The sequence below is a fragment of the Sylvia atricapilla genome, chromosome 3 (assembly GCF_009819655.1).
Source record: "Sylvia atricapilla isolate bSylAtr1 chromosome 3, bSylAtr1.pri, whole genome shotgun sequence".
NCBI classification, from domain to species: domain Eukaryota; kingdom Metazoa; phylum Chordata; class Aves; order Passeriformes; family Sylviidae; genus Sylvia; species Sylvia atricapilla.
Window position 1 is genome coordinate 110,985,545 of NC_089142.1, and position 25,256 is coordinate 111,010,800.

The 25,256-nt window shown below is 41.6% G+C and overlaps 1 protein-coding gene across 13 annotated transcripts in view; it reads left to right on the forward strand.

The window, feature by feature from the left end:
• The first annotated feature begins 4,314 nt into the window (after positions 1–4,314).
• The window catches only part of CCDC88A (coiled-coil domain containing 88A), a 65,558-nt gene continuing 44,616 nt past the window's right edge, over positions 4,315–25,256 (forward strand). For 6 of the 13 annotated variants that reach the window (XM_066316596.1, XM_066316597.1, XM_066316600.1 and 3 more), the window contains exons 1-4: positions 4,316–4,929; positions 5,051–5,151; positions 20,063–20,171; positions 23,814–23,883. In XM_066316596.1, coding sequence (XP_066172693.1) covers positions 4,867–4,929; positions 5,051–5,151; positions 20,063–20,171; positions 23,814–23,883 — 343 coding nt within the window. In that variant the 5' untranslated portion in view covers positions 4,316–4,866. Of the gene's footprint in view, positions 4,930–5,050; positions 5,152–20,062; positions 20,172–23,813; positions 23,884–25,256 lie in introns of all 13 variants that reach the window. The other 7 variants (XM_066316603.1, XM_066316605.1, XM_066316604.1 and 4 more) reach the window with 4 other exon arrangements.

The window sequence follows — 25,256 nt, forward strand, 5'->3', positions numbered from 1 at the left end:
CATCTGCCCTGGCAGCAGTTCATGCTGCTCGGTGTCTGCGTGTACCTGGAAAGGAGGTAAATATTCTCACACTTGGTGGGAGCTACTTAGAAAAAACTTTGGAGCTTCTTCACAGGCTTTCAGAGCTCTTAGTCTTGGGGAAAACAAAACAAAACAAAACAAAGAAAAAAAAACCAAACCAAACCAAAACAAAAAACCCTGAAAACAAAACTCCCCCAACTGCATCCGGATACCTTTTCTGAAGTTTTATATTGTACTAAGCTCCAGTTGAAATAAGAAACTGTAAATCACCTGAGGTAAAACAGCTGACAATGCATTTCATATCTAAAATGTAGTAGCCTTACTGCAGGAATGGTGATCAACAGCCATCCTGAGCACACAGGCCAACTGCATGTGGGTGGAAGCAAAAAACATCTAAAACCATTTCATTCAATTTTTAATGCTAGGGAATCTCAGTATAAAATGGTTTCTGTGAGCCAGCTGCTTTTACTACTACAGGGGCTATCAACTTCTACTGGCTGGGCTCTAATTCCTAGAAATTGCTTTATGCCAAAGTCATTACTGCCTAATTAGAGCCCGCAAGAAACAAGGGGATGAGCCAGGGAAGTTCCATGGCATTGTGGGCACAATTGCATGTTTACAAACTGCTGCTAGACACAGGGAGAGGAGCGCTTGGTTGGTCAGGCTTGTACAAAAATGCTTTTGTGGCTCCCTATAGCAGCTGGGAATTTATTGACAGTTATTTCACCCATGGATCACCAGGTTCTTACTCAGAACCAAGACTGCAGAGGTTTCCTTTGCCCTTCCTTATTTCTTTTGTTTCACCGGAGGGCTGAGTTCACTCTAGAGATGTGGTTTGGGAGGGAAAGACCTGATTTTTGCTGAAAAAATAAAACTGAGAATCAAAGTCATTTAACTATGCAACACCGTCTAAATTAAAAAGAAAAAATCTTAGAATGCAAAAGACAGATGTCTTGGTTTGGCAATACAGATATCTGCCAGGAAAAGCTGGAGTTTCCCTTGGAATGGAGAATGTAACCCCCTCCCCCTTCCAAATTTTGCAATTAAAGGCTTTTCAGGCAAAGATTTGGTAATGGGAATAACAGTTTTTTACTAGAAATATTAAGAACACAAATGTAATAGTACAAAAACCAAGCAAATAAAACGAACAGAGAATCCTAGAAACCCTGACAGAGTCAGAAATACATGCTGAGGCCCTGTTGGTCAGGGTGTTGGAAGCAATCCAAAGTCAGCCCTCCTGCAGTGGCAGATGTAGTTCTGTTGGAGTAGAAACGGTTCTGTAGAAAAAAGGGTCCAGTAGTGGCAAGATGGGTCCAGTCTTCCCTCAGGAATCCAGTGGCAAACGGGGGTCTGGTGTCTCTACATCTCAGTTTTTATCTGGGTAGAACAGCTTGGCTCCTCCCACTGGGTGGAGCATCTCACAATGGGACGATGTAAAGTGTCGTGTCATTGGTGAGCCTTAACGGCCCATTACCAGAAGATAACTCCCAGAGAGTGGAAAAAGATAAGGAAAAATGCCCTACCCAGTTTTAACAGCTGGCCTATTATAAGAAGGCAGCCACCCCACTTCCCCCTGGAGTTACAAGAGACAAGAAGAGATACTTCCCCGGAGTTACACCTCCCCAACCAGTTTCAACAGATGGGATAGAGTAAAAATAATTTTTTTTTTGTTACATAACCCCAAGACAACAGACTAGTATTACAAGATCCATAATCTATTTTCCTAATCCTACTTTTATTAATTATTTTCCTAATTTTCCTACTTAGGCATTCTTCATGGGAAACAAGTCATGACTAGAATTGTTTTTTTTCCCAATCTTGGACATTAGGAAAAATGTATATCTGGTATTTGGGATAAGAAAAACCTTATCTGTTTAGCTGTTAGTTGATTTTTTTTCAGAAGCATCTAATTTCAGTCACTTCTATTGCAATGTTTTGTGGGATTTGTTGGGGGTTTGTTTGTTTGTTTGTTTTAATTGGGTGTGCAATTAACTTAAAGGTATTTGAAAAAAATGCTGCTGTAATTTAATTTATACCACACAGAAGACAAGCTGGATTCATTTTGAGATTTTGTAAAATGCTTTGTCAGTGAACCACATAATGTATTAAGCAGATATATCCATGTGTATTAATGCAGGATTGAATACTGGAAGCACAAGTAGCAGCAGAAGGCTCAGGGAAGGGAAAATGGATCAGGCCAACATACAGCTTGTCATCCTCTGATTCCCCACAAAACCTTTCCGGAAAATTGGATTTTACCTTAACATGGGTGTGTCCAGATTCCACCTTTGGAGGAGAAAAACCGTTCTGCTTCCTGGAGGTATGAGATTTTCCCCTCACAGGCATCTTTGTTCTGAAAAAGGGAAATGGAAGAACATCTCGGTCCTGCACTGAGTTTTCTCCTTGTGGGCACCTTTATTCCCCAAAAAAGGTGAATGAAAGACCATCTTTTCCTCCCACACTTTTCCCCTCATGGATACCTTTACTCTCTAAAAGGGGAATGGAAAGTCCTCTCTCTCCCATACCGAGGGTTTCCTCATGGGTACCTTTATTCCCCATGAGGGTAATGGAAGAGTATCTCCTTCCCACCCTTCTGCCCTCATGGGCATCTTTACTCCACATGAGGGGAGTGGAAGAGCATCTTCCCTCCTGCATCACGTTTTCCTCTTACGAGCCCCTTTATTCCCCCAAGGGGAATGGAAGAGCCTCTCTCTTCCTCCCGCTCTCCATCCCAGGCTTTTTTTCCTCATGGGCGCTTCTATTCTCCTAAGGGAAATGGAGAATATCCCTCCTGAGCTGAGTTTTCCCCTCATGGGCACCTTCATTGCACGAGAGGTAATTGGAAGAGCTTCTCCCTCTCGGGCACCTTTATTCCCTCAAAGGGAAATGGGAGAGTATCTCCCTCTCTGCCTCCCTCAGGTGCTTTCCCCCTTACGGGCACATTTATTCTCCTAAGGGAAATGGAGAATATCCCTCCTGCGCTGAGTTTTTCCCCTCACGGGCACCTTTATTGCCTTGGATGGGAATGGAAGAGCATCTGCCTCCCTCACACGCTTTTCCCCTCACGGGCACCTTTATTCTCCAAAGGGGAATGGAAGAGGATCTGCCTCCCTCACACGCTTTTCCCCTCACGGGTACCTTTATTCCCCACAGGGGAAAGGAAGAGCATCTGGTTCCCGCCCTTTTCCCCTCACGGGTACCTTTATTGCACAGGAGCTGATTGAAGAGCCGCTCCCTCTCTCCCTCATTCACGTGCTTTTCCCCTTGAGGGTACATTTGTTCTTCTGGGCTGAGTTTTCCCCTCGCGGGCACCTTTATTCCTCAGAGGAGAATGAAAGAGCATCTTTCCCTCCCACACTTTTTCTCTCACGGGCACCTTTATTCTCCTAAGGGAAAAGGAGAATATCCCTCCCGCGCTGAGTTTTCCCCTCATGGGCACCTTTATTCTCCTAAGGGAAATGGAGAATATCCCTCCCGCGCTGAGTTTTCCCCTCACGGGCACCTTTATTCTCCTAAGGGAAAAGGAGAATATCCCTCCCGCGCTGAGTTTTCCCCTCACGGGCATTTTTATTACACAAGAGGGGGAATGGAAGAGCATCTCCCTCACGGGCACCTCCGTTCCGCCAAAAGGGGGATTGGAAGAGCATTATCACCCCTCAGCGGCACCTTTACCCCCGGAGCGGGAAGAGGACGAGGCGCTATCTCCCCGCCATCCCGAGGGCTGAGCGGTGCCCGCAGCCGCAGCGCGCGCGCGCCGGACGCGGCTCCTGCAGCGGTTTGGCCGCGGCCCCGCCCCTTTCTAATCGCGCCGCCATCCCCGAGCGGCGGCGGAGGGATACCCGGCTCCGGGCGGAGGGATCCGCGGGCTGGGGCCGGCCGCGGGGAAGGCAGAGCGGGAGGCAGGCGGGGAGGGAGAGAGGGAAGGAGGGCGAGGACGAGGAGGGGGCGAGCGATGCGGCGCGGCCGCGCTGGCTGAGGCGAGGTGGCCCCGCAGATCGGGAGGACGGGGCGTGGGGAGCGGAGCCGGTGCCGCAGCGGCGGTGGCGGAGCGGCAGGAGAACAACTGGGGAGGGGTCGGGGGGCGCTCCGGGAGCGGCGAGGGGAGAGCGGAGCCTGAGGGGAACGGCCGGCGCGGGGGAAGGGCGAGGCTGCGGGGCCGGGCGGCGTGTGCCGGTCCTGCCGCTCTCTGGCGTCGTAGTTTAGTGGAAAAGGGAAGGGATAGAAAAGGGAACTGATTTAAAATAGCCCCCGATCGCTCCGGGGGCAGGGCGGGGGGCAGCGGGCTCTGGTGCAGCCGCAGCCCGGGAGCCTTGGCTGCGAGAGGGGCGGGGGGCGCTGCCCTCGCTGCTCCCCGCGCCCGGCCTCGGAGCTCTTTTTGTGGGGAAGGGGCAGGATGAGCTTGCGGAGTTTCGCTGGAATTTCTCCTTCCTTTCTGAGGCGCTGCCGCTGCTGAAGCAGATTTTTCCTTCCTCTCTCTCTCTCTTTTTTTTTTTTTTTTTTTTTTGTCTGATGCAGAATCCCAGTAGCTAGGCAGCCTCCCTCTTTTCTTTCCTTCCTTCCTTCCACCCCATCGCTATGTAGGAAGGGAGAGGCATCAGTGGAAAGGCTGAAATACGCGTAGATCGACTTTCGGATCCATTTTTTTTTTTTCTTTTTTGAAAGAGGAAGATAAATCCCGCTTGCCAATGCACTGACTTTTGTTGCTGTTGCATCGCTTGGTAAAAATGGGGTTCACTCTTTCCGGCTGAATCCTTGGAGCATTCCAGAGAGTTGCTGCAGTGAAGCACTTATCTTTATTTATTTGCATCAGAGGAGCTGCATTGATGTTAACCGTTTTTTTGTAAAATGGAGAACGAGATCTTCACACCCCTTCTGGAGCAGTTCATGTCGAGCCCCCTTGTCACCTGGGTAAGCGTTCATTTTCCCCTCCGACGTTCCCGGTTTTATTTGCTCATTGTTTGGGAAGAGCCTTGCGGCAGGGGAGCGAGGTGGAGTTGGTGTCATGGTGCTGCTGCTCCTTCTGTTCCAGGTGAAGACGTTCGGACCGCTGGCTGGAGGAAATGGGACCAACCTGGAGGAATATGTGGCGCTGGTGGATGGAGTGTATCTGAACGAAGTCATGCTGCAAATGTGAGTGTGGGCAAGCGCTGCCTTGGGGTAATTTTTTTGTTGGTTTGTTTCTCTTGTATTTTATTACTGCCTAAAGAAAAATCCTTTCCCCTCCTCTCTCCATATTTGACCTTGGTAAATTACTTCTATTTGTGCGTGACACGGTCATGTGGTGAGTTCAGAGGGGACTTGGGATCGTGGCACATCCCGACTCTGCACAGCTCAATGTCCGAGCAGTGTATTTGCAGGATGTATAGTGTAATACAGGCTGAATCATCATCGTAGAACTTACTGGAAAATGGGATGACTGTAAATAGTTTCCCAGATTTCCATTGAGAGACGTAAAAAAGGTTCATCCTGCTGTAAGTCATGTTCATAAAGAAAATTTTGAATAAATTTGCTTGGCTAATAAGGTTCTAATCCATATTTTGGTGCATGTGACATGCAACTTAAGGATGGCAACTCACACAGGATTGTGCACTGAGCAAAACGACTGCCCTTAAACTCCTTTCTCTTCATTTTCCATGCTTCCAAGTTACAGTACATAGCAGTTGAGCAGTAAAACTGATGCTTTAATTGTGAGTGTAGAGTATTTTCTGGCTATAGCCAACAGAAGAAAGCTTTTTACATCAGTTTATAAACTGTTTATTGAAAACTCTGGTTGTCAGAAAAGAATCCTTTACAGTGGCTCTCTGTTAATCATCATTTTGACTGGAATGTTGCCCACTACTGTCATGCTGGGGAGTAACACTTGTCAGGTGTCTAGTGATATAATCATAAAAGTGTTACTGGTGCAAAAATTTCTACATACCTTTTTTTTTTTTAATGTATTTTGATAGAGTCTCTGCAGAGAAGTACATCTATTTTCTCTATAGGTATGAAAAGCTGTGGACTTATGGTTGGCTGGGTGCATCCATCAGTACGTGAGCAGCTTGAGTTGGCAGCTGTTCCTCAGGAACGCTGCTCAGGGATGGGCATCCTCTTGCTCTGTTTATAGCTTTTATTCATATTTAGTGCTTTAAAAGTTTTTACCCTTGGTGTTCAGCTTGTATGACTAATCTGTGTCAAAAGAGCAGCACTTTACCACATTCAAGTGTGAATTCAGCCTTTTGAAACCGGTATTTTCTTTGTCACCTACTTTTGTGCAACTAAGACTCCCAAGTATTCACTTCTAGTATTCACTCTAATGTTGAAAAACGTGGAAAACTTGATGGAATGGAACTTTTTGGGAAAAAAAAAAATCTGAGTGGATTCTGGCACATTTAATAAGAATTTCAAGTGATGCATTTCGCTGAAGGATACTATTTTTATTTTACGACTTTTTTCTTTTTTTCTTGGACTACATGAAGTAAGTAGATTTTCAGCTGTGGTCACACATTTGATATGTAGAGCTTCTATGGGATAAAAAAAGTCTGACAGCTGGAAGGCTGATTCAGCACTGGAACAAGGTGATTTTGAAGAATATAGTCTTAAACTTTTTTCAGTCCATTTTTTAATCCTGATTATAAATTAATACCTGATGCGTGTATGTAGAATGGAAAACTGTGGAGAAGGAACATTCCCATGCCTAAGGCACAGTGTGTTGAATTTGGCTGTAACTCTGTGCATCCTTGACCCCATGCCATGATTACTGTACTTAGGAAGCATTTAGGTGTGTACGTGTAAAAAATACACATTGGAGATGTAAACTTTTTTTACAAAAATAGTTTGGTATTCAGAACAGTAAAAAACTACCTCAGACTGGAGGTGTGAGTAAAAGCATTGGCCTATGAATAAAATAGATTCTAGAAATATGTCACTACACTGGAAGGCCTTTTGAGAACTGAGATGTATCACGGCTGGTTACTGCTTAGAATTCCCTCTTAGAACTCTGTTCATATTTTGGGAAAGTTCCGTTTGTTTTGGGGTTTGTGCCAGGATTGAAATAGGGGGAAAATTGTTTCATGTTTTGCCGTGTGGTCCTCTCTGAGGTGAAGTCACTGTGGAAACCTGTGTTTAACTTTTAGTCTTGTTCCCTTTGAATATCCACCTATTAAGCAAGTGTTTTCATTTGCAAAAACACTTAAAAGATCTGGCTCTAACTAATCATCAGTACAGATTATTTCCAGTGCTTTCCATTTTTATTTCTGTCTTATTTTCCTTTAATTTTTTACTACCATTTATTGAGGAAATGTGGCAGCAAATTTGTGTCATGTGACTTCAAAAGAAAAGTGGGGTTTTTTCACAACCTTGGGGTTGGGGAATTTTTTTTGGTTGTTTGTTTTAGTGTTTTTTTAAAGCTCAGTGACTTCACATGAGAACTAGAGGTCTGTGGTTAGGAGCTATGGTGGAGGCTGTTAGAGGTGCTGTGGTCCTGCTGCACATATACTTTAATACTTACTTCATTCTTGCCAAATGCTGAAAAAACAAATTCTGTGTCTATATAAATGAGTGTTAATATTGGATTAGGCATGGTTTGTAAACAGTTACACAGACAAAAAAAAAAAAAAAAAAGTGGCTTTGTTAGAGAAGGTTTTTTGTTCAGTTGGAAAAGAGTTAATCCTGCCCTCCATCATCTACAAGTGAGAGTTTGTCAGTCCAGCATTTGTTTCTCCTTGTACTTGTCTGGATCAACTTTATTTTCAGCAATTGCAATGACTCAGGGGAAAGAGGTGTCAGCATTGGAATAGTTGCAGAGTGAGATTGTGGGGTTTATCAGTATTGAGTTTATTAGTACCTCATCCACCAGAGAATTCATCACATTCCTTGTATGTTTTTTACCTTTGGATGGTTTGGCACCTGTGAAAATTGCACAGATTCTGTTCAGTGTCCAGTTACATCTGAAGGGTTCTTCCTTGCTGGAGATGCTACAAGCCAATTAATACTATTTTTTAAATTTTATTTTTAATTAAGGAGAGTCCTGGTGTTTATAGTATTAGCTCCTAACTTGAGAGAATGTCTCTAATTTCCTGTTTAAATTTAGGTCCCATTCTTCAGAAGTATCCAGTTACTTACCTTCTGCTGGGATCAGTCAGTATCTGATACTTGTGGATAGAAACCCATCTGTCTTTCTAAATCTGAGCCTTTATCTTTGTGCTCTTTGATACAAAAAAGGGGTCATGCTTCTTGGAAATAAATCAGAGCACGAGAGATCACTGCAGTGGTGTTCTGCTGTGGCAGGGAGGTGGAGGAACATGCCAGGAATGCTTCATACCTTCACTGCACCTCTGTATCATAATGCTTCTAACAGGCTATTTATAAAGTGCTCATAGGCTTGGGTGGACTCTGTTGTGCTGAAACCAGTGAACCAGTATAATTCAATGGATTAGTCACCTGTTGCACACCCAAGTACAACTGCAGTAAAATAATCCTCAGTTGTCCTGGAGATGTCGTTCCAGAACCTGATTAATATCACCTAAGGTTTTTTTTAATAGTCTTAGCACTGTACTGTTTATAAACTCCTCTGATTCCAAAAGAAAAAGCAGTATTTTTACAGAAACACTCATTTTCTGAGTGGTGTTTATTGCCATTTTTGATAGGTCTCGTTTTCTGAGACTTGTTAACTGAATTCCAGTAGAATTGGGTAAGAAGTGATGGAAATCTTTTAGTATGAGCTGCTGTTCCCAAAGTGACGAGAGTCTTGCTGCTTCCTTTGAATAAAGAGACAGCTGCAAGTAGTTACAAGATTGGGGGGGCTTTCATTACATTTACCACCACCATTAATATTTGGTCAAGCAACAAAGACTTGAAACAGTATTTTAGCTTTAATTGTTTTATTTTACTGTGCTTTGTATTTGTAGAAATAAATAGTTTAAAGGAACTATTGGACCCAGACTGTATGCAGAGTCGGTAATGTACAGAACCAAACTCTGGAACTTAGTTAATTTAATCCACTGTCTGGAAAATCTGGCTGCTTTCATCCCAGTGTGCCATTTATAGCTTTGGCCTTAATGACATAAATTAAGTGATACTTTCCATATCAGTCTTTGCATCCAGACATGCTGAAAACTGCTTCAAAGATGAAGTCTTTTATTATTCTCTTGGGTTTTTCCCCTTTTACCATTCTCCCGGAGTTTTTCGCTGACTGGATCCACTGCAGGCCTTTCACCCCATGAAATTTTCCAGGTGGACTGGCTGCCTCTTTCTTCCCACCATGCTGGTGGTGTGTGCCTAGAATCTGGACAGCTTCCTTGGCTGCTGTTGTGAGCTCTCAGCCTTCAGCTGTGTGCTTTTTTCCAAGCAGTTAAGCTTGCCAGCCCATACTTCTGGCTTGCCTATATCTTCCCCTGAAAGCTGGACTCGGTCTCCGGTGCTGGAGCCAGCTGCCTGGCTCTGTGAAAGAGTGCAGCAGCAGCCACTCAACCCAATTAATGTCTTCTTGGGAAGGCCAAGGAGGGAGAGGCACCTTCAGCTAGCCTCTGGCTGAGTGGGGAAATGGAAAAGAGTTTTGAGGAAAAAGGAAACTGGGGACGTTGGCAGCGCAAGTAGGAACATGTGTTTTAGAAAAAGTCATCTATTATCAAGTCCACACCTTTATCACTTCATGATACAGGTTGGCACTTCCCAGATGTGCTCTGTCTAGTTTTCCACAGGTGCAAGGTGTCACTTGGACTTCGTGAGAGTTGTTGCTCCCACGAGTAGTTCTGCAGCAGCAGGGCTGAGATTTTTCTTCAGGAAAGCAGAATTTGTAATAGTCACTTTTTCTGTGAAGAAGCAAATTCTTTAATAAGTGGTCCAGCACAATGTGCACCAGGGTGTTGGAATTAAATCCTTTTGATCAGAGAAGCAGAAAATGTAGTTTAGTGTAATGATGAATACTTTTAGATGGGATCATCAGCCTGCAGTGAGCTCTGAATTGGGCAGGTGAGGTGGACACAGGCTGATACCTGCACTTGTGAGGTGCTTGGGGTTTTGATAGATAAAGGGGAAAAAGGCATGTGTTGAACATGGAATGTTTGAAGTACTTGATCTTGGATTGTCTCTGTTTTACTAGTTTTTCTTACACTTTTGTACCCTTTTTCCACAGCCCATGTCCACTTTCCTTCATCTTAGCTACCCTGATTTATTTCTGAGCAGGAAACTACTCTGTAGTTCGCTCTTGTTCCTTGCAAAATTTTGAAGATTAGGAATTAAGTCATCTAACCTTCCTTTAAATGTACATGTCCACTTCTTTTCTCTCTCCTTCATGTGCCATCTTGGTTATCTTTCTTTGACTCTGTCTCCTTATTTCTTTTGATAGACTGCTACTAACCCCATCATTACTCTAGACTAGTTCCTTGGGCCAGGGAATAAAAACTGAATTAAAAACTATTTTTTAAAGCATACAGAAGTTTTTGTTAAGCCTGTCAACCTGTTCCATAAATAGCCATCTTAGATCTAATATCAAAATAACTTGTCTCAGCTTTGAAACATTCTGGCAAGGAAAGAACATACATTCACTATTGCTTAGCAGTGTCTTTTTCAGAGAATTTTGCATTTCACATTCTACATGCTGTTTCAAAGCACTCTATGATAATAACAGCAACAGTAAAATCCAGAGTTTTAAGTTAACTACAGACAACTGGCTGATCAGCTTGTATCCTTCAGTGGCAAGGCTGTGCTGCTTCAGATTTCATGGTTGGTCTGGGGATCTCCCCACCACAAACCTTTGCAAAGTACTGCTGTGCCCTGATCTTTCTTTTAAAAACTAACCTAGTTAACAGAGTTTGGGTGCTAAGTCAAGCTCATCTTGTCCTATGCCAAATTTGAGATTTACTTCTGGATTTTCCTTATTTGTTTCTTCTGTTAAGGAGGGCCTTTTAAGTTTTGTGTTTGTTCAAATGTTCCTCTTATTTTTGTTTCCTTCTCTTTTTTCTCTAAGCTAAATAGCAATTTGTTGTCTTTGTTGTCTTTCATAATGCACCACTTTTCCCTAGGTAGTAATTATTTAGGGATCAAGCCATTTTTCCAAAATGCTGCTTTGTTAGAGCATGTGACTTCAGTCATGTCAAAGATTATTTGGGAATAACTGTGTCAGGCTCTCTATGTTGGTTTGCTTTGTTTTAGAGTCCAGTCTTAATCCTAAAGATGCTCCAGAGGCAGTTGCTGTTGAGCACTGTTTGCAAAATGCATCCTTTTCATTTTATGGGATTAATTGATGTCAAGGCTTTGAATTGAAGCAAGGCTACTGCTTGACCCAAGCAAAAATTGTCTGATGTTGTATTTTCAGATGGGAAATTGTAAGGGATGAACTCATAAATGATGTCTGTTGTATTCCTGGCCATTGAGTGAATCTTTGTGTTGCACATTTGGAGGCACTCCAGTACTTTCTTTCTTTCCTGCAGTGACAGAAGACAGTCCACATAGGTTTATTGCAGAATTTTATCTTGGTTTAAGCTTCAGGGAAATATTTGCTCTAGTTTTTCTCTGTGTGGTATCTTTGTTTTTCTTAAATAAGCCCCTGAGCAAAAAGTGTCTGCTGGAATTTCCTGGTAGCTTGGGAATACACTTGCTGTGCATTTGGAGTATCATGTGTGCTGGGCAAAACCAGAATACAGATACCAGGAGATGTATGAGAGAATGCAGACAAATGTCACATTGTCAGTAGTCTAAAAATGGGTGTAGAGAAAGATGAAAATATGTATTTTATCATTAATAATTTACTTACAGAGGGGTGTTTTTCCCTTCATAAGAAAGGAAATTACCTGCAGTCATGGTGTTCCCATGGAAATTTGTGTGGTGCGCTTTTTACAACTAAAGATCTTTCTAATCACTAAAAGTGCAGTATTTGTGTAGCTTCAGTGCCATCTCACTTGGCTGATCACACATCAGTATTTCCTGTAGTTTTTAATGCCAAGTACTGAGGTGTTTACCTCTGGTCAGGCCGTTGTGACTCTGAAGTAAGAATGTTTTTTTTTTTTTTGTTTGTTGGTTGGTTTTGGTTTTTTTTTTTTTTTTTTTTTTTTAGAATTTGTAGCTTCAGCCGAGTTTAAAGTCAAGAGTAAAATGAGTGAACGTTTTTCCAAGTCTTTCAAAGGAGAGATAGTTTTTGGTAGTGCTGTAATTATCAAATAAAGCAAAGTACACGCTGCTGTGGTGCTGTTAGTTAGGATAGTTAGAACTCCTCTTCGAAGTTTTTCTTTTTAAGCTTAAGTAAAGAAGACTGCATAAATGTGTATTGCTTTTAAATGCTATTTAGTAATTTTCCCATATATTAAAATTTTAAATGTCTTAGAAAGCATGCTAGCTCTACAAATGTCATTTGCTCAGGGCAGTAAGTGTTGATTGTCTTCTGTTGTGTACTACTTGCTGCTTCCTGGCAGTGATGACAACTTGCTGGCCCTGTTCTGCTTCTTTTATAACTTGCTGTTTCTTCCAAACTAATACCTGCACAGTTAGCAGAGTGGTCCTCCCAAGGTGCACTGTGAAAACATTTCCTGACTGCAGTGCCCTGGGTGTTAGGTGCCAAGTCATGCTGCATCTTGTGATGTAGATCTGGCAGTGCTGGTGTGTAAAGCTGATCTTACTCTGCTCGTGGGATTACTGTTTGCAGCGTTCCCAAAGTCAGCTGCTTTGGGGTGTTCATCACAAAGTCAAGTAGTTCTCAACTGCTCTGTTAATTGGTACCAAACCCAATAGGTCTTGAAAATTTAGACTCATTTCAGAAGTAAAAAAACGTTGGCTCTGAGAGGGAAAATAACACACTATGCTTGAAGTAGAAGTCAAAACTTCAGACTTCATGATACTCAGTATTTTGCTTCTGTGGCATGTACATCTTCTTGCTTTCCTGACCTTTGGCCAGTGCACTCTTGCATCCTTGGGCACTTTTTGGGTTTGGTTTAATTTGGAAAATTGTGGTGCAAGCACTGCAGCTGTTTAATTCTCCCTTTTCAAATGATATTTCCTGCTAAACCTTCTGTAGTTAAAAAAACCCCTCTAAAACCAACCAAGCAAACTAACAAGATGTCCCTTGAAAGAGATTTAGATTTGTTGGGGTAGAACGTGTTTGTCAGACTTTCTGATTCTTACACATTTTTCCTCCCAAAAAATTTTTTTTGTCAATGTTTATTCTAGGAATTCTCAAATTTTCAATACCTAGGTGTGTTTGTGTGTTAAGTGTTCTGTGCTGCTCTGAATCCTATGGGTTTTCCTTTCTGTGGATGACAGTTGTTAATTTGGTGGCAGCCAGATGAGCTGTGGAGCAGAGGCTACTCCACACGCATTGATGGGTTGTGGGTAGCTCACCCAAGTGACTTAGTGCAGTCAGTAGTGAGTCACTAGGTTCAATTTTTGGCAGAAAGTTCTAAATTTTTTTGCGTACTGCCTTTAGTATGATAGCAAAAGAATAGTCGAGGTGAAACAGTAGTAATAAAGTTATTTCATAATATTTGATGATAAAGACAATGGTTGCTCTATAAACTTGGAACTTAGGGATTTGGGGTATTTCTGGTCTTTTCCATGAGAGTGGGCTTAGTCAATGACATGTGAACTGTTTTACCTCCTTTCTTGTTTCCTCATACATTTTACTCACCTGCGTACATCTTCCTTACTGCAGTTAGGGAAAAGAGAACAAATAAACCTGATCTGTTCTGGGCTTTGTTCTGGTTTTTTTTAACCCTGGGAGGAAGAAATCAAAGCCCAGTTAGCAGACCTGGTGAATGATTTTCCCTGGCAAATGTATCAGTGTGTCCCTTTCGGAGTGCAGCTCCAGCCTTTCTAAATCCCAGGCAGCCTCTCCATAGAGAAACTGCTTGAGAAGAATTGAGGCAGCAGTCAAGCTCACACAGCCACACACGTTCCCAGGCTGGCTCAGCACAGAGGCACAAGGCTCCCAGCCCCAGAGCAATTCCCAGCAGCGTTTATTCCATGTGCTGAAGGTGAATCCGGATCCAAAGAGGGGGAACGTAGTTTTCCTTGGTTGTATCGGGTCTGAGGTTGGTGGGTGGTGCTGGGGGCAGGACAGGGGGCCAGTGGCCACAGGGAAGAGAGGAACAGGACACCAAGCCCCACAGCCAGTGGGGAAACAGGGAAAAGGGATGCCCTGGGAGGAGTGATGGATTTGTGAAACCCAGAGAGAAGATTGCACAGTGTCTGTAGGGATCCATGGGGAGAAGCCTTTTTTACACCTGGGGTATCTTTAATTTTCACTTTTCCAGGGCAGGGCAGCTGGAAATTCCTTTGATGGCACAAGGGTCTCGGCAGGCAAAATGTTGGCACATTCCCATGTAAACCTGGGAGTGTGGGAATATGAGGGGATGTCTCCTCACACTGAGGTGGGACCACACAGAGGTTGTGATGTGCCGCAGGTCCCCATCCCTGGAGCAGGCAGACACGGGGTTACTGGGCAGGGCACAGCTGCAGCTCTTCCAGCCCCCTGCAGCCGTGAGGAAGGGGGCAGCTCCTGTGCTGGGGGTGCCAGGCAGGCTGCTGGGGCACCCACAGCTGCCCTGGGAGCAGTTGAGCCGTGCAGATGCTGAGCTGAGGCTGGCAGAGGGAAGCCGTCTGCGTACGCTCAGTATCCACGGGAATGTTCTTGGCAGCGCTCCCTGTGATCCCACCAGCCACTTTGTTTGGGTTAGGCCAGTTGGTCATGGTTTGGTTGTTTTTTATTTTGAAGTAGGCATGAGGCTTCAGCCTCCTAGCAGTTTATGATGTTGGACATAATCCTAGGAAGTGGGGTTTTGTGCGAGGGCCAAACGACGGTTGATGTTAGGCCTGCTTCCTAAAGCTCGCATGATCACAGGACAGAAAACGTTGGATACAGCTGTCGAACTTCTGGCACAAACTCAGTCAGTCCTTGCTAAGTGCAGAACTAGCAGAGTGTCCTTAAACTGAGGTATTAACACTGATACTGTGACAAAGGGTATCTCAGTGTTTGAGGTATCTTCAGGTGTTCAAGCAGAACTACAGTCTGCAGAACTACACAACCATTTCAGCTGTGTATTGCTTGTTGCTCAGACAGTCTTGAGGGTAGAAATACAGGTGTTGTACAACCTAAAGGTAGATTGTCAAATGTTTAAGTAGTTTGAAGATTATCAGTTTTTCTCCAGTTTTGTTTTGACTTTTTATTATTCTGTCAGTAAAAGGGTACTGTTGTATTAAATCTTTGTAAAACTCATTTTGAGCAGGCTTATTATTTTCTTGCCAGTAGTAAATAATGAAGTTGCTGCTTTATTAGTTGAAGTCTATCCCCAGATTCTGTTATCAGTAATTACTGAAATATTTGACAGATACCAAGAGTGAACCTCAACATTCCAGTTAAAAGGACTTTGCAGGAAAGAAACTTTATTAGACCCGCTGCATTTATTTGTACAAGTGGATGCTGTGCTGCTGTAAGCGGAACCACAGGGTAGCATTTCACTGAACTCAGCAAATACATTCAAACAATGGTATATTTCAAATTAGGGTGCGTTACGATATCAGACATAATCATTAAGTACCATCAAGGAACAGATGGCAAGGGAGGACACAACTGGTTTGCAGTCTGCATAGATTTAAGCATGAGGCCATTAAGCTATCACATTCCCATTTCTAATAGATTTTTGGTCAATGAAAAATTAAAGACACATAATCCCTGATTATATGAAGTCTCAATCTGTGATTCATGCCACTGGTAGTATTTCAAAATCACTGAAGTTCTCTCTGTAATCAGGAGTTTTAAAATAATGCATTATTGGGTAGGTGCTCCTGTCTGATTTTATTGCTATTGAAATTAATGTATCTTGTCATAAGTAGGTTGCTCTTAAATGTAAAATTGCTTAAGGGTATCTTTTACCGCTCTGCTTCCTATCGACTTCTAGACAGATTTGCCCTATTTTGCTGGGCTGTTTGCCACTGAAGCAGCTCAGTATCCCCACCTCATAAAAGGAGCAGTTCAGAGCATGGATGGCCTTAAAAATGTTTATAGTAGCCACCAGAATCTTACTGTTTTAAAAAGCTGCTTTTTAAAGCTGTGTCTTAAACTGGTTCTAAAATAGACCTTTTTATCATCAAAATTATGTAATTTGCATCCTGTATTTCCACCAGTCTGTTTCAGTGTCATTGGACCTAATGTATTCTAATAAACAGAATTGGTTTGTTTTAATAAAAATAAAATCATTAGAAACATTTTACTTGTCATAAAAATTGGACAGTTCAACAAATGGGTACAAGTACTGAATTAAAATCTTTAATAAAATAGTTTTCAAGAACTGTAAATGAGTTTAAAGATGCTCTTAGAAGGTTTTGGCAGTTCATGTTTACAATTTTATCTTTCTGTTTGAGAAATAGTTGCACATAAGACTTCATGCTTAGTAAAAAATATTAGTATGCCGTGACTTGGGCCAGCCTGAAACATGTAGTTCTACAAACAATATAAAATGGAAATGTGTAGCCAGCATCTTGCTATATTATTTCCTCTTCAAGAGAGACAAATTAAGACATGAATACTGAAGATGATGAACTATATTGACTAAATAAATAATATTTAAAATGCTGTTTAGTGGATTAAGAAGACTGCTGAGCATTCAGATTGGAGTCTTTTAGAAAATGAGAGCTGGTTATCAGTATTGGAAGTGAAGGTGAATTTGGGTGGGTTTTTTTTATAAGGAATTTCCTGTTCAAGGACCAAATGATGGTCCTTTCCTAACAGTGGTGTGAGGAGGGATCTGTCAGGTCTGTGCTTGGCTGTTCCATACACAAACCTGACAGTTCTAACACAATCTGAAAGGTAGAAGTAAATCAGTGACTGAAGATTAGGGATCTCTGCTAAACACCAGCACAGAGGCTGCTTGCTGGAAGAATCCCTCAGTTTTCAACGTTTACTTTTCAGCACAGGGGTCATGTAAGTAAGTAGCCTATAAACAGTCTATGTTTATAATCATTTAATGGCATAATGTGGTTAGAAGGGTCTCAATTACTGTAGCACAGAGGTGAAGTCCTGTTAGCACTGGAAGGTGCTGAGAGCAGGATTTCACTCTGGGAAGCACTGGAAACAATTTTCTGTCCAAGTCATTCATCCTGGTCATGGCTAGCATGTATTAATTGAGAGTGTCAAAGACAACTCACCTTCCATGATTGAAGAATAATGAGCCAAGAGGGTCTTCATTATCAAAAAAACCAGAAAAAGGAATCTACTACCAATAGTGAGTTACTGAGGGTACATGTTTAATTAAATTTAAAATTATTGGTAGAGATTAGTAGTGTTAGTACTGACATCTCACTACCTTGCTTTTATTGAACCTTAAAAACAGTGGGTTAAACTTCTAGTTTCCACTACCTACTTGTAAGTGCTGCTGAAAAATGTTAAGGGAACTTGGAGTTTGGCGTTTCTCTTCGACCTTTTGCCATAATCTTTTGCAAAATCTTAAAATCACTACAATAAAATTTTCTGTGCACCAGATTGTCCCAAGGCTGACATTCTGATTTTAACTGTTGATCAACTGCACTAGCAAAGCATCTTGAAACTGGACAGTGGAGTTCTTTCAAGTGGTAAAAATACAGTTTCAGAGCACATTTATGGCCCAAGTTTTCCCAGCAAAAATTCCCAATCTCGGTAAACTGCTTCCTGCAATTTAAGACAACAACAAAAAGCCAAACCAAACCAAACTAAAAAAGAAAAAAAAAAACCAAAACCCAACAACAAACAAAAAAACCCCCCAACTTTCTGTTTTAAGCTACAGGAATGAATCATTTTGGCACTAAACAGATCAGCTTGTTCGTAGAGGGAGGTGAGGCTGTTTGTCAAAGCAGCCCAGATCTTTTCTGCTGGCTGGGCTGATGGCCTGGTGTCATGAAGATCCAGTGCTATGCAAATGTTGAAGGTTTTGTTCATCCAGGATCAGTCTCGATATACTAATACAGCTTTGGAGATGAGAAAATGGAAAGCCTGAGCTTTTATGACGTTTATGTTTTGAGTTCTTGTGGTTGCACACTAATTTTGGTGTTGATGCTAAAATAAGAGCTGGCACAATATTCAGGAAAGCCCTGTGCCCTGTTCTGAGTGCTCTAAAGGGAGAGGCATCTGAAATGTGTGGCTGTAGAAATGCTGCTGAAGATGATGAAAAAGCCCCGAGATAATCCCATGGTCATTAAGATTAAAGATGAAGATTAGGGCCCAAATCGGCCTTTTGGAGATATGCATATAGAAATAGGAGACTTCAGCTGATCTCTGTAGGTCAGCAGGATTTATTGTGGATTTTCTCTTCTGATTTTAACAAATTTGAATGAATTCAGTGTGGAAGGGAGTCCAGTTCTGTGCATCTGCAAAGCAGAATTATTTTTAGACCCTTTAGTTGCTTTTACGGTTACAGGTTGGCTGAACTAATAAACCCAAGGTCACATCTTAGTCACGTGGTTTGGCTAATACATTCAAAAATGTATTTTAATAGTTTATAATATTTTTGGGAACATGGTGATGAGCATTTAGGAATGAAGCAATTACCCCGTCCTAATTTTCCTAGATTTGTAACAATAAATACAGAAAAAAAGATATTGTGCCTACTGTTGTTTTTTTTTTTTTTTTTGTAAATGTGTGTTGGAGGTGCATTTTTTATATGACCTGACTTCCTTTCCCAGCAGTGTTTTTTCTATTATTTCTATTTGTGCTTACTAGCCAGGAAATGCTGATAGCAATAAACTGAAGAAAAGACATAAATATATATTAAAAAAACCCTAATATGCTAAAAGTTAAACGAGCTATAAAAGGCAAATAAAGTTTGTGTAGGTAACAGATATAAATGAAAAAGATGTAATTTTTTACAGAGAGTATGTGAAACTACCAATCAAAGGAATAAATTGCATCAGAGTAAGACATGATACCACAATATTCAGGTCATTTTTGTTGTATAGCAAATAACTCCTCTCTCTGCATTTGCCTCTGACTCTAATCCTTTGCCTGTGAGTTAATTGAATTCCATTACTTTTGCACGTTACCAGGATCATTCTCCATTACCATAGTATTTTTTGAAGGTTGTTCTTTGGGTTTTTTTTTTTTTTCTCCTAAAGTTTGCCAGTGGCTGTTCTGGAAAGTGTATTCTGTATTCCATTGTTTAAATCATTAATGACAATGTTGAATAAAACCAGAGCCAGCAGACACATATCCCTGCAGGGAGCCCTAGTTTGACAGGGAAAACTTGGTGGTTTGTTTTTGAGTGCAGCATCCCAGCCAGCTCTCACTCATCTGATAGTAATAATATCATCAAACAATACAATAATACCATTAAATATCAAAAGTTGCATTGTGCAACTGTGTCAAGAATCTGTAAAAGTGAGAAACTTCACATTGGCCATCCCTTAGGAATTCTTTAAACATTTCAGAGAGTGTTATGAGGGGGTGATTTGATTCTGCGTGGTTTTTCATAAGAAATCCCAGTGAATGGTTGTTGTGCTGTCCTGTGTGTGTTACAAGGTATTGAAAAAGGGTGACTCATCTGCATTTCCTCAGATTCTTTCTGCTTTGTGGAGGAAAAAGTGATTGATTTCCTCCCTGAAGCCTCCCTCAATCTGGTAGTATATGATAGTACCTGACAAAAACTCCAATTAATAATCCTTTTGTTGACACATTTCAACAATCTGTAAAGATGTTTATAACAGTTTAGTGTGTGTTAGCATGATGTGTTTCATATTCATCATAATTCTAAACGTTAAAAACTGCATTTTGTTCCTTGTGCCTCATGGTAGTAAAATACCATCATATAGCCATAAAAACTTTCCTGTCACACCTATTCCCTGGGAGTTGTGGCAAGTGCTCCCAGTTTCAGGCTGCATTGATGGCAAACGAGAATATGGGGCTGGCTGGCTGTGTCAGAGACACATTTAAAGCTCTTTTCATCCTCCACAGCTCCAGATTGATTTGTGGAGGGAAAAACAAGGCATGGTAGTCAAGACAAGGAATGGCTGTACTGGCACATTAACTATACCATTTGTTTTATAGAGAAAGCTTTGAAGATTAATGTTCAGCATGTTTAAGGTATTCTTTTTTCTTTTCTCTTTGCAGCAATCCAAAGTCTGCTAATCAAAGGATAAACAAAAAAGTAAACAATGATGCATCATTAAGGATTCAAAATTTGTCTATTTTGGTGAAACAAATAAAAACTTACTATCAGGTCAGTAATTGTTGTGTTATGTTTTGCCTGGAATTATTTCTAAATTTTCTTCTGTAGTTACGGCTTTAAGAGTAACAGGAGTAAGATCAACAAGAGACTTGTATGGATGATTGTTTAGATATCTGGTCAAATTTTTTATCACTGTTAACAGGTATAAAAGTGGACACACTTTTGTATGAGTGAGTGTATCTGTATGAGTGAATGTATCTGTGTATAGAATATGTACTCTGTGTTCAATTACTCCTATGGTGCATTAAGTATTACTGGTTGGTATTATCTGAGTTGAAGCAAGTTTTGTGCCAGGGAGAGAGATTATTACATGTGCATTTAATCTTGTAAATGGAATTTTTGTTAGAAAAACGTGATGAAATTTACTGGGCTTAGAATTAATTGGGGAATTTGTAGTAAATGCAGTGAGGATCTAAGTCAGAGCTGTAAAAGAGCCCCTGAAGTTTGATGCAGTAGTGGGAGCTGGTTCTGTGCCTGCTGGATGCTGAGCTGGATAGGGTATGGAACACATGGACACGCCACAGCTGGGCAGTGCAGCTGTCACCAGTGTCTCTTCAGTGTAGCTTTTAGTACCCTTCCACACTGCCCTGCTCCTTCCCGCCAGGAGAATCCAAACCTGGGAGGAAACCTTTGCTCTGCCTTCACCACACCTCCTGGCCAACTTGTGCTGAAGTCTGCTGCTCCTCCTGTGTTCATCCACACATAGTGTGTGCTTCCCAAAACCCAGTGCAGTGAGAATTCCCAGCTGTCACTGCCCTGACCAGCCATGGAACATCTTCCCAGCACTTCCTGCCCTTCTCTCCTTGGTAGCCCCTGCACATGGATATATGTGCTGCCTGTTAAAGCCCATATGCTTGTTCTTTTCGTAATGGAAGTCCATTACAGACTGTTTTCCACCAGGCATTAGTGTTCCACAAGTGATGCAGCAGAAGGCACAAACACTGACAGGATTGATCTTTATTGGAACACAAAGCATTCCCCGCCCTGCACTGACCTTACAGTGTCACCAGTCCCAGTGCTCCAGTACCAGGCAGAATTGCTGGCCTTTAGGTACCTTTGGATGACTCAGGATTGTGCATGTTGCTCCAAACCTTTATGATAGAAATAGGTTTGTTAGAGCTTTTTTTAAGATAAAGAAGTATTGTTGTTTAAGAAATGGTAAAACCAGTCACCATGCCTTTAATGGTCCTAGCTTTATTGAACTGCCTTTTTAACTGTTTTATACACTTTTTCCCCCTTTCCCTTCCCCAGTCTTTCAGGGTTTTGGTCACCATGCAGACATTGAAGGGCTAGTGTTTCTAGCAGGAGTAAAGGCATTTACTCTCCAAACTAGAGAGCTCCTTAGAATCTAAAATTACTTTTTGTGTGTGTAGATACTCACTCCCTACAGTGCCTGCAGTGAAGTTTCTGCTTTGTGGTAGTTGGAGTGTTAAAGGATGGGTTGTTTCAGAGAGGGGTCAGTTGAGTTCCTGTCACCTGTGAAATTCCCCAAGGCAGGAAAGCTGGGGCTTGATGGATGCCTGGGAATCAAACTGAGAGGCCTCCCTTAGCCTGGGGTGAGGCAGGAGCCTCACACCAGAGTGCTCCTGAAAGCTCAGTGTGCCTGGGGGTGGGTGTTCCCTGGGATCCCAGGGGAGGGGACAGGAGAGCACTCACTGGACTGAGAGAGGATTTTACTGAGTGTTGGAATCAGACACTGATGAATGTGGGAATCTGGAATTTTTAGCATTGTGTCAACCTAACTCTTAGCACTTCTCATTGTGAGCTTGTCCACACTGGTTTGTTCATGTGGCTTTATAACATCTGTGGAAAACCTTCTCTCAGTTTAGTGAAAAGTCACACTAGTGCTGTGGATGTACTTGTCAAAAAACCTGCACTGGTAGAATATAACATTCAAAATTAAGGTGTTATGTTAGGTAGGTTAATTTTTTTTCTTGTTGTTCCTGCATCATGTTTGTTATTCTTTAGAATTACAATTCTGGTCCTGAACCAGTAATTTCTTGGCAGTGTAAGAGCGTGGAACTGTTCTCAGCAGTTAATTCAAGATTTCTGATAGAAGAGAGGTTTAATCTAGTAAGTGTCCATGACTCTCAGTAGGTTTGACTGAGGATGTGAAAATCTTCAGTAAAATAAACGCTAATGAACTGTAAAAGTTTTGCAAGAAAAGCCAGTGCTGAGGTTAACACTAAGTGACAGGAAAGGTGTCAGACATCTCTGGGGAAAGACAGAAGTGTTGTAAGGAAACAGGTGATCGTGTCCGTTCAGGACACATATTTTGGTTACTGCTGCTCAGATGCTGCTCTGATACATGATCAGCTTTATGGTAGCATCACGGAATTATTTGAGAGATACTACCAAAAAAACCACCCCCAAAAAGCCTCTAAAAATACATGATTTTCTTTCATAGCAGCTGTTGATACTCATTAAATTCATTGTATTTTATCTTATATCGAGCTAAAACATCCTGTGGTGCACTTCATGTCTTATTTTTATTTGAAAAGCATCTTTATCAAAGTCTGAGAAGTACAGGTGTCACGGTTGGTTGAATTTCATGATATTTGAGGATGTCAAAGCTGTTTTCTCCTTCCTTATAATTTGTCTTAGGCGTGTCCAAATGTATATTCTGCAGTCTACTGTTAATCAATTCAGATATAATTTTGATTTGTTTATTAACTAGTGGAAACTTTCAAGTATAGTTATAGCTAATAATTTCTACAGGTGTTTTTCAAGAAATACTGGGATTTTTTTCAATTTGACATTAAACAGGTTGTGTTAGGTTGTTGCTTACAATGTGGCACCTGATGTGTGCCTTGGGCTCTTCTGGAATATGTTGCTTTTGAGTGGGAGCATTTTATATAGTAATGGATCTGTCACTATGGAAAAACATAAAGCCTGACTGCAGGATGGCATCTGCTGGGAATAAACATCTGGGAACAGGAGAAAGACTATTCTGCTTCAGGAGAATTAGGCTCTGTCTAGACTGGGGATTTGACCCGATTACAGCCATTACAGGAGCTCCATTGATGGAATTCATGGAACAGATAGGCAGAGCTTCTGCCTGGTGTGTGGCACTTCCAAGCTAAAATTCCATGTGATTGTGCAGACAGGGGTTTGTACCTTTGTATTCACAGTTGGGGCCCAGTGTCACTGCAGCAAAAACCCCTGGAATTTTCACATCTACGTTTTGATGAGGCCAGAGAAAGCATGACGTAAGGGACATTGATTTTTTGCAGTAGAAATGCACCTTAGAGCCAATAAAAAAAATATGTATCAATAAGTTAGTCAGGGAAACATGAACATAATAAATTTAAAGGGTTTTGCTGCATTCTGAGACTTGATATCTTGTTGGCTTAAGATCCCCAAGCCAGCTCATTGCCACAAGAGGATTTTTCTGTGTGAGGTGATTGTGCAAACCAGTAAAACAAAGCTTCTGTACAAGTAACTCATATTTGTGAGTGGTTTTTTTAATTAGAATAGAAATAAGTACGTATTGTACAAATTGTATGCATGAAGTCCTGAAAAATATTAAAACTGTTTAATAAATACTGTTTTTTCTTTAATGGCTGTTGCTATTTGATGTTTGCTTTCACTCAGTACATATGATGTAAATAATGTTTTAATTAACTTTCATAGGAGACTTTGCAGCAGTTGATCATGATGTCTTTGCCAAATGTGCTAATAATTGGCAAAAATCCTTTTTCTGGTAAGTTTATTTTTGACTAAGATAAAAATGTGCACTGTGTGGTAATTTATATTCTTTCAGGGGAAATAAAATTCCTATAGGGCTGAGCCTTTCAACAGAAGACTGTGTAAATACTTTATCAAATAAGTGGTTTAATAATGATGGGTAATGATTTAATAATTATTTTCTTTGTCCACGCTAAAAAATGTGTTCTGTCCCAGCCTCAGCCCTGGCTCTCACTAGGATTTATGCTGAGCCTGAGTGCATTTTCCAGCAACCAGTGAACCATTGACAGCACAAAGTTAACGTTTCATGTACTCCCAGCTACTGCACTTTCAACCTTCTTTACCCGTGTCACCACTGAGGGAATTGGCAGTTCAGTGCATCTCACTTGATCCAGCTCCTGATCCTTGTTTATTTCTCCTTCCCCCAGACTCGTGGCTTCTCTTGCATCCTTACCTGAAAAATATTGCAGTTACCTTCTTGTTTTCTCCCCTGAACTGACGCTGTCTTCTCCATGCTCCCACCTTCTCTGCTTCCAGCTCTGAGAGTTGCAATTTTCAGACCAAGAAAATTAGCCTGTGTGGAGCCAGCTGACTATCCACAGCCACTTGGGAATCTCTGCACCATGCTCTCAATTCCAGAAGCACGGAGCAGACACACCTGGCCTGCATGGAGCCACTATGGATTGGGCAGAATTTATTTACTTGGGTCTAATGTGCCCCAGGTGTTCTTCTCCTGACGTTCTGACACCTCAGCAGAGAGGTCAGGAACTGCTCTAACAGGCTGTGTAGCTTCCCCTGGCTGTTTTTATTTCTTTGGGATGTCTTCACTGCCACGCTTCCGTGTCTGTGGGACAGGGCGTTCCTCATGAGCCAGAAGAACCATCTGTGTTTCCTCACTTCCCAGTCCCAGGGCTCATAACATTGATATTTTCCATATTCCCATCTGCACATATCCCATTTTGTAGGTATCTTGCTTTAATTCTTTTGGGTTTTACTTTCTGCTTTTGAATATTGCTGCTTTTGCTTTTGAGGTCACGGCTTTTTCAGTTTTTATATGTGCAGCTGCTGTCATATGCACCAAGAAGTGTGAATGTGGTCTCTTTCTTCCCAAAAGAACAGAATACATCGTGCTTTTATAATTTTGTTTCCAGACTTTCTTAAGGTTTTCGAAGGGCTCCATGGATTTGCCTAGAAACTAGATACTGGAAAAACATTTTAAAAGCCCCAGATCATAGTATTGTTTTGTAGTGACTTTTTTTATTCTGCTCAAGATACTGAGAGAGAATATCTTAAAAATGTCTTATAGTATATGATGACATTTTCTTGAAAATGCACTATCAAACCCCACAGAGATAATACTGCATTCAGTTGTATACATTCAATTTTATG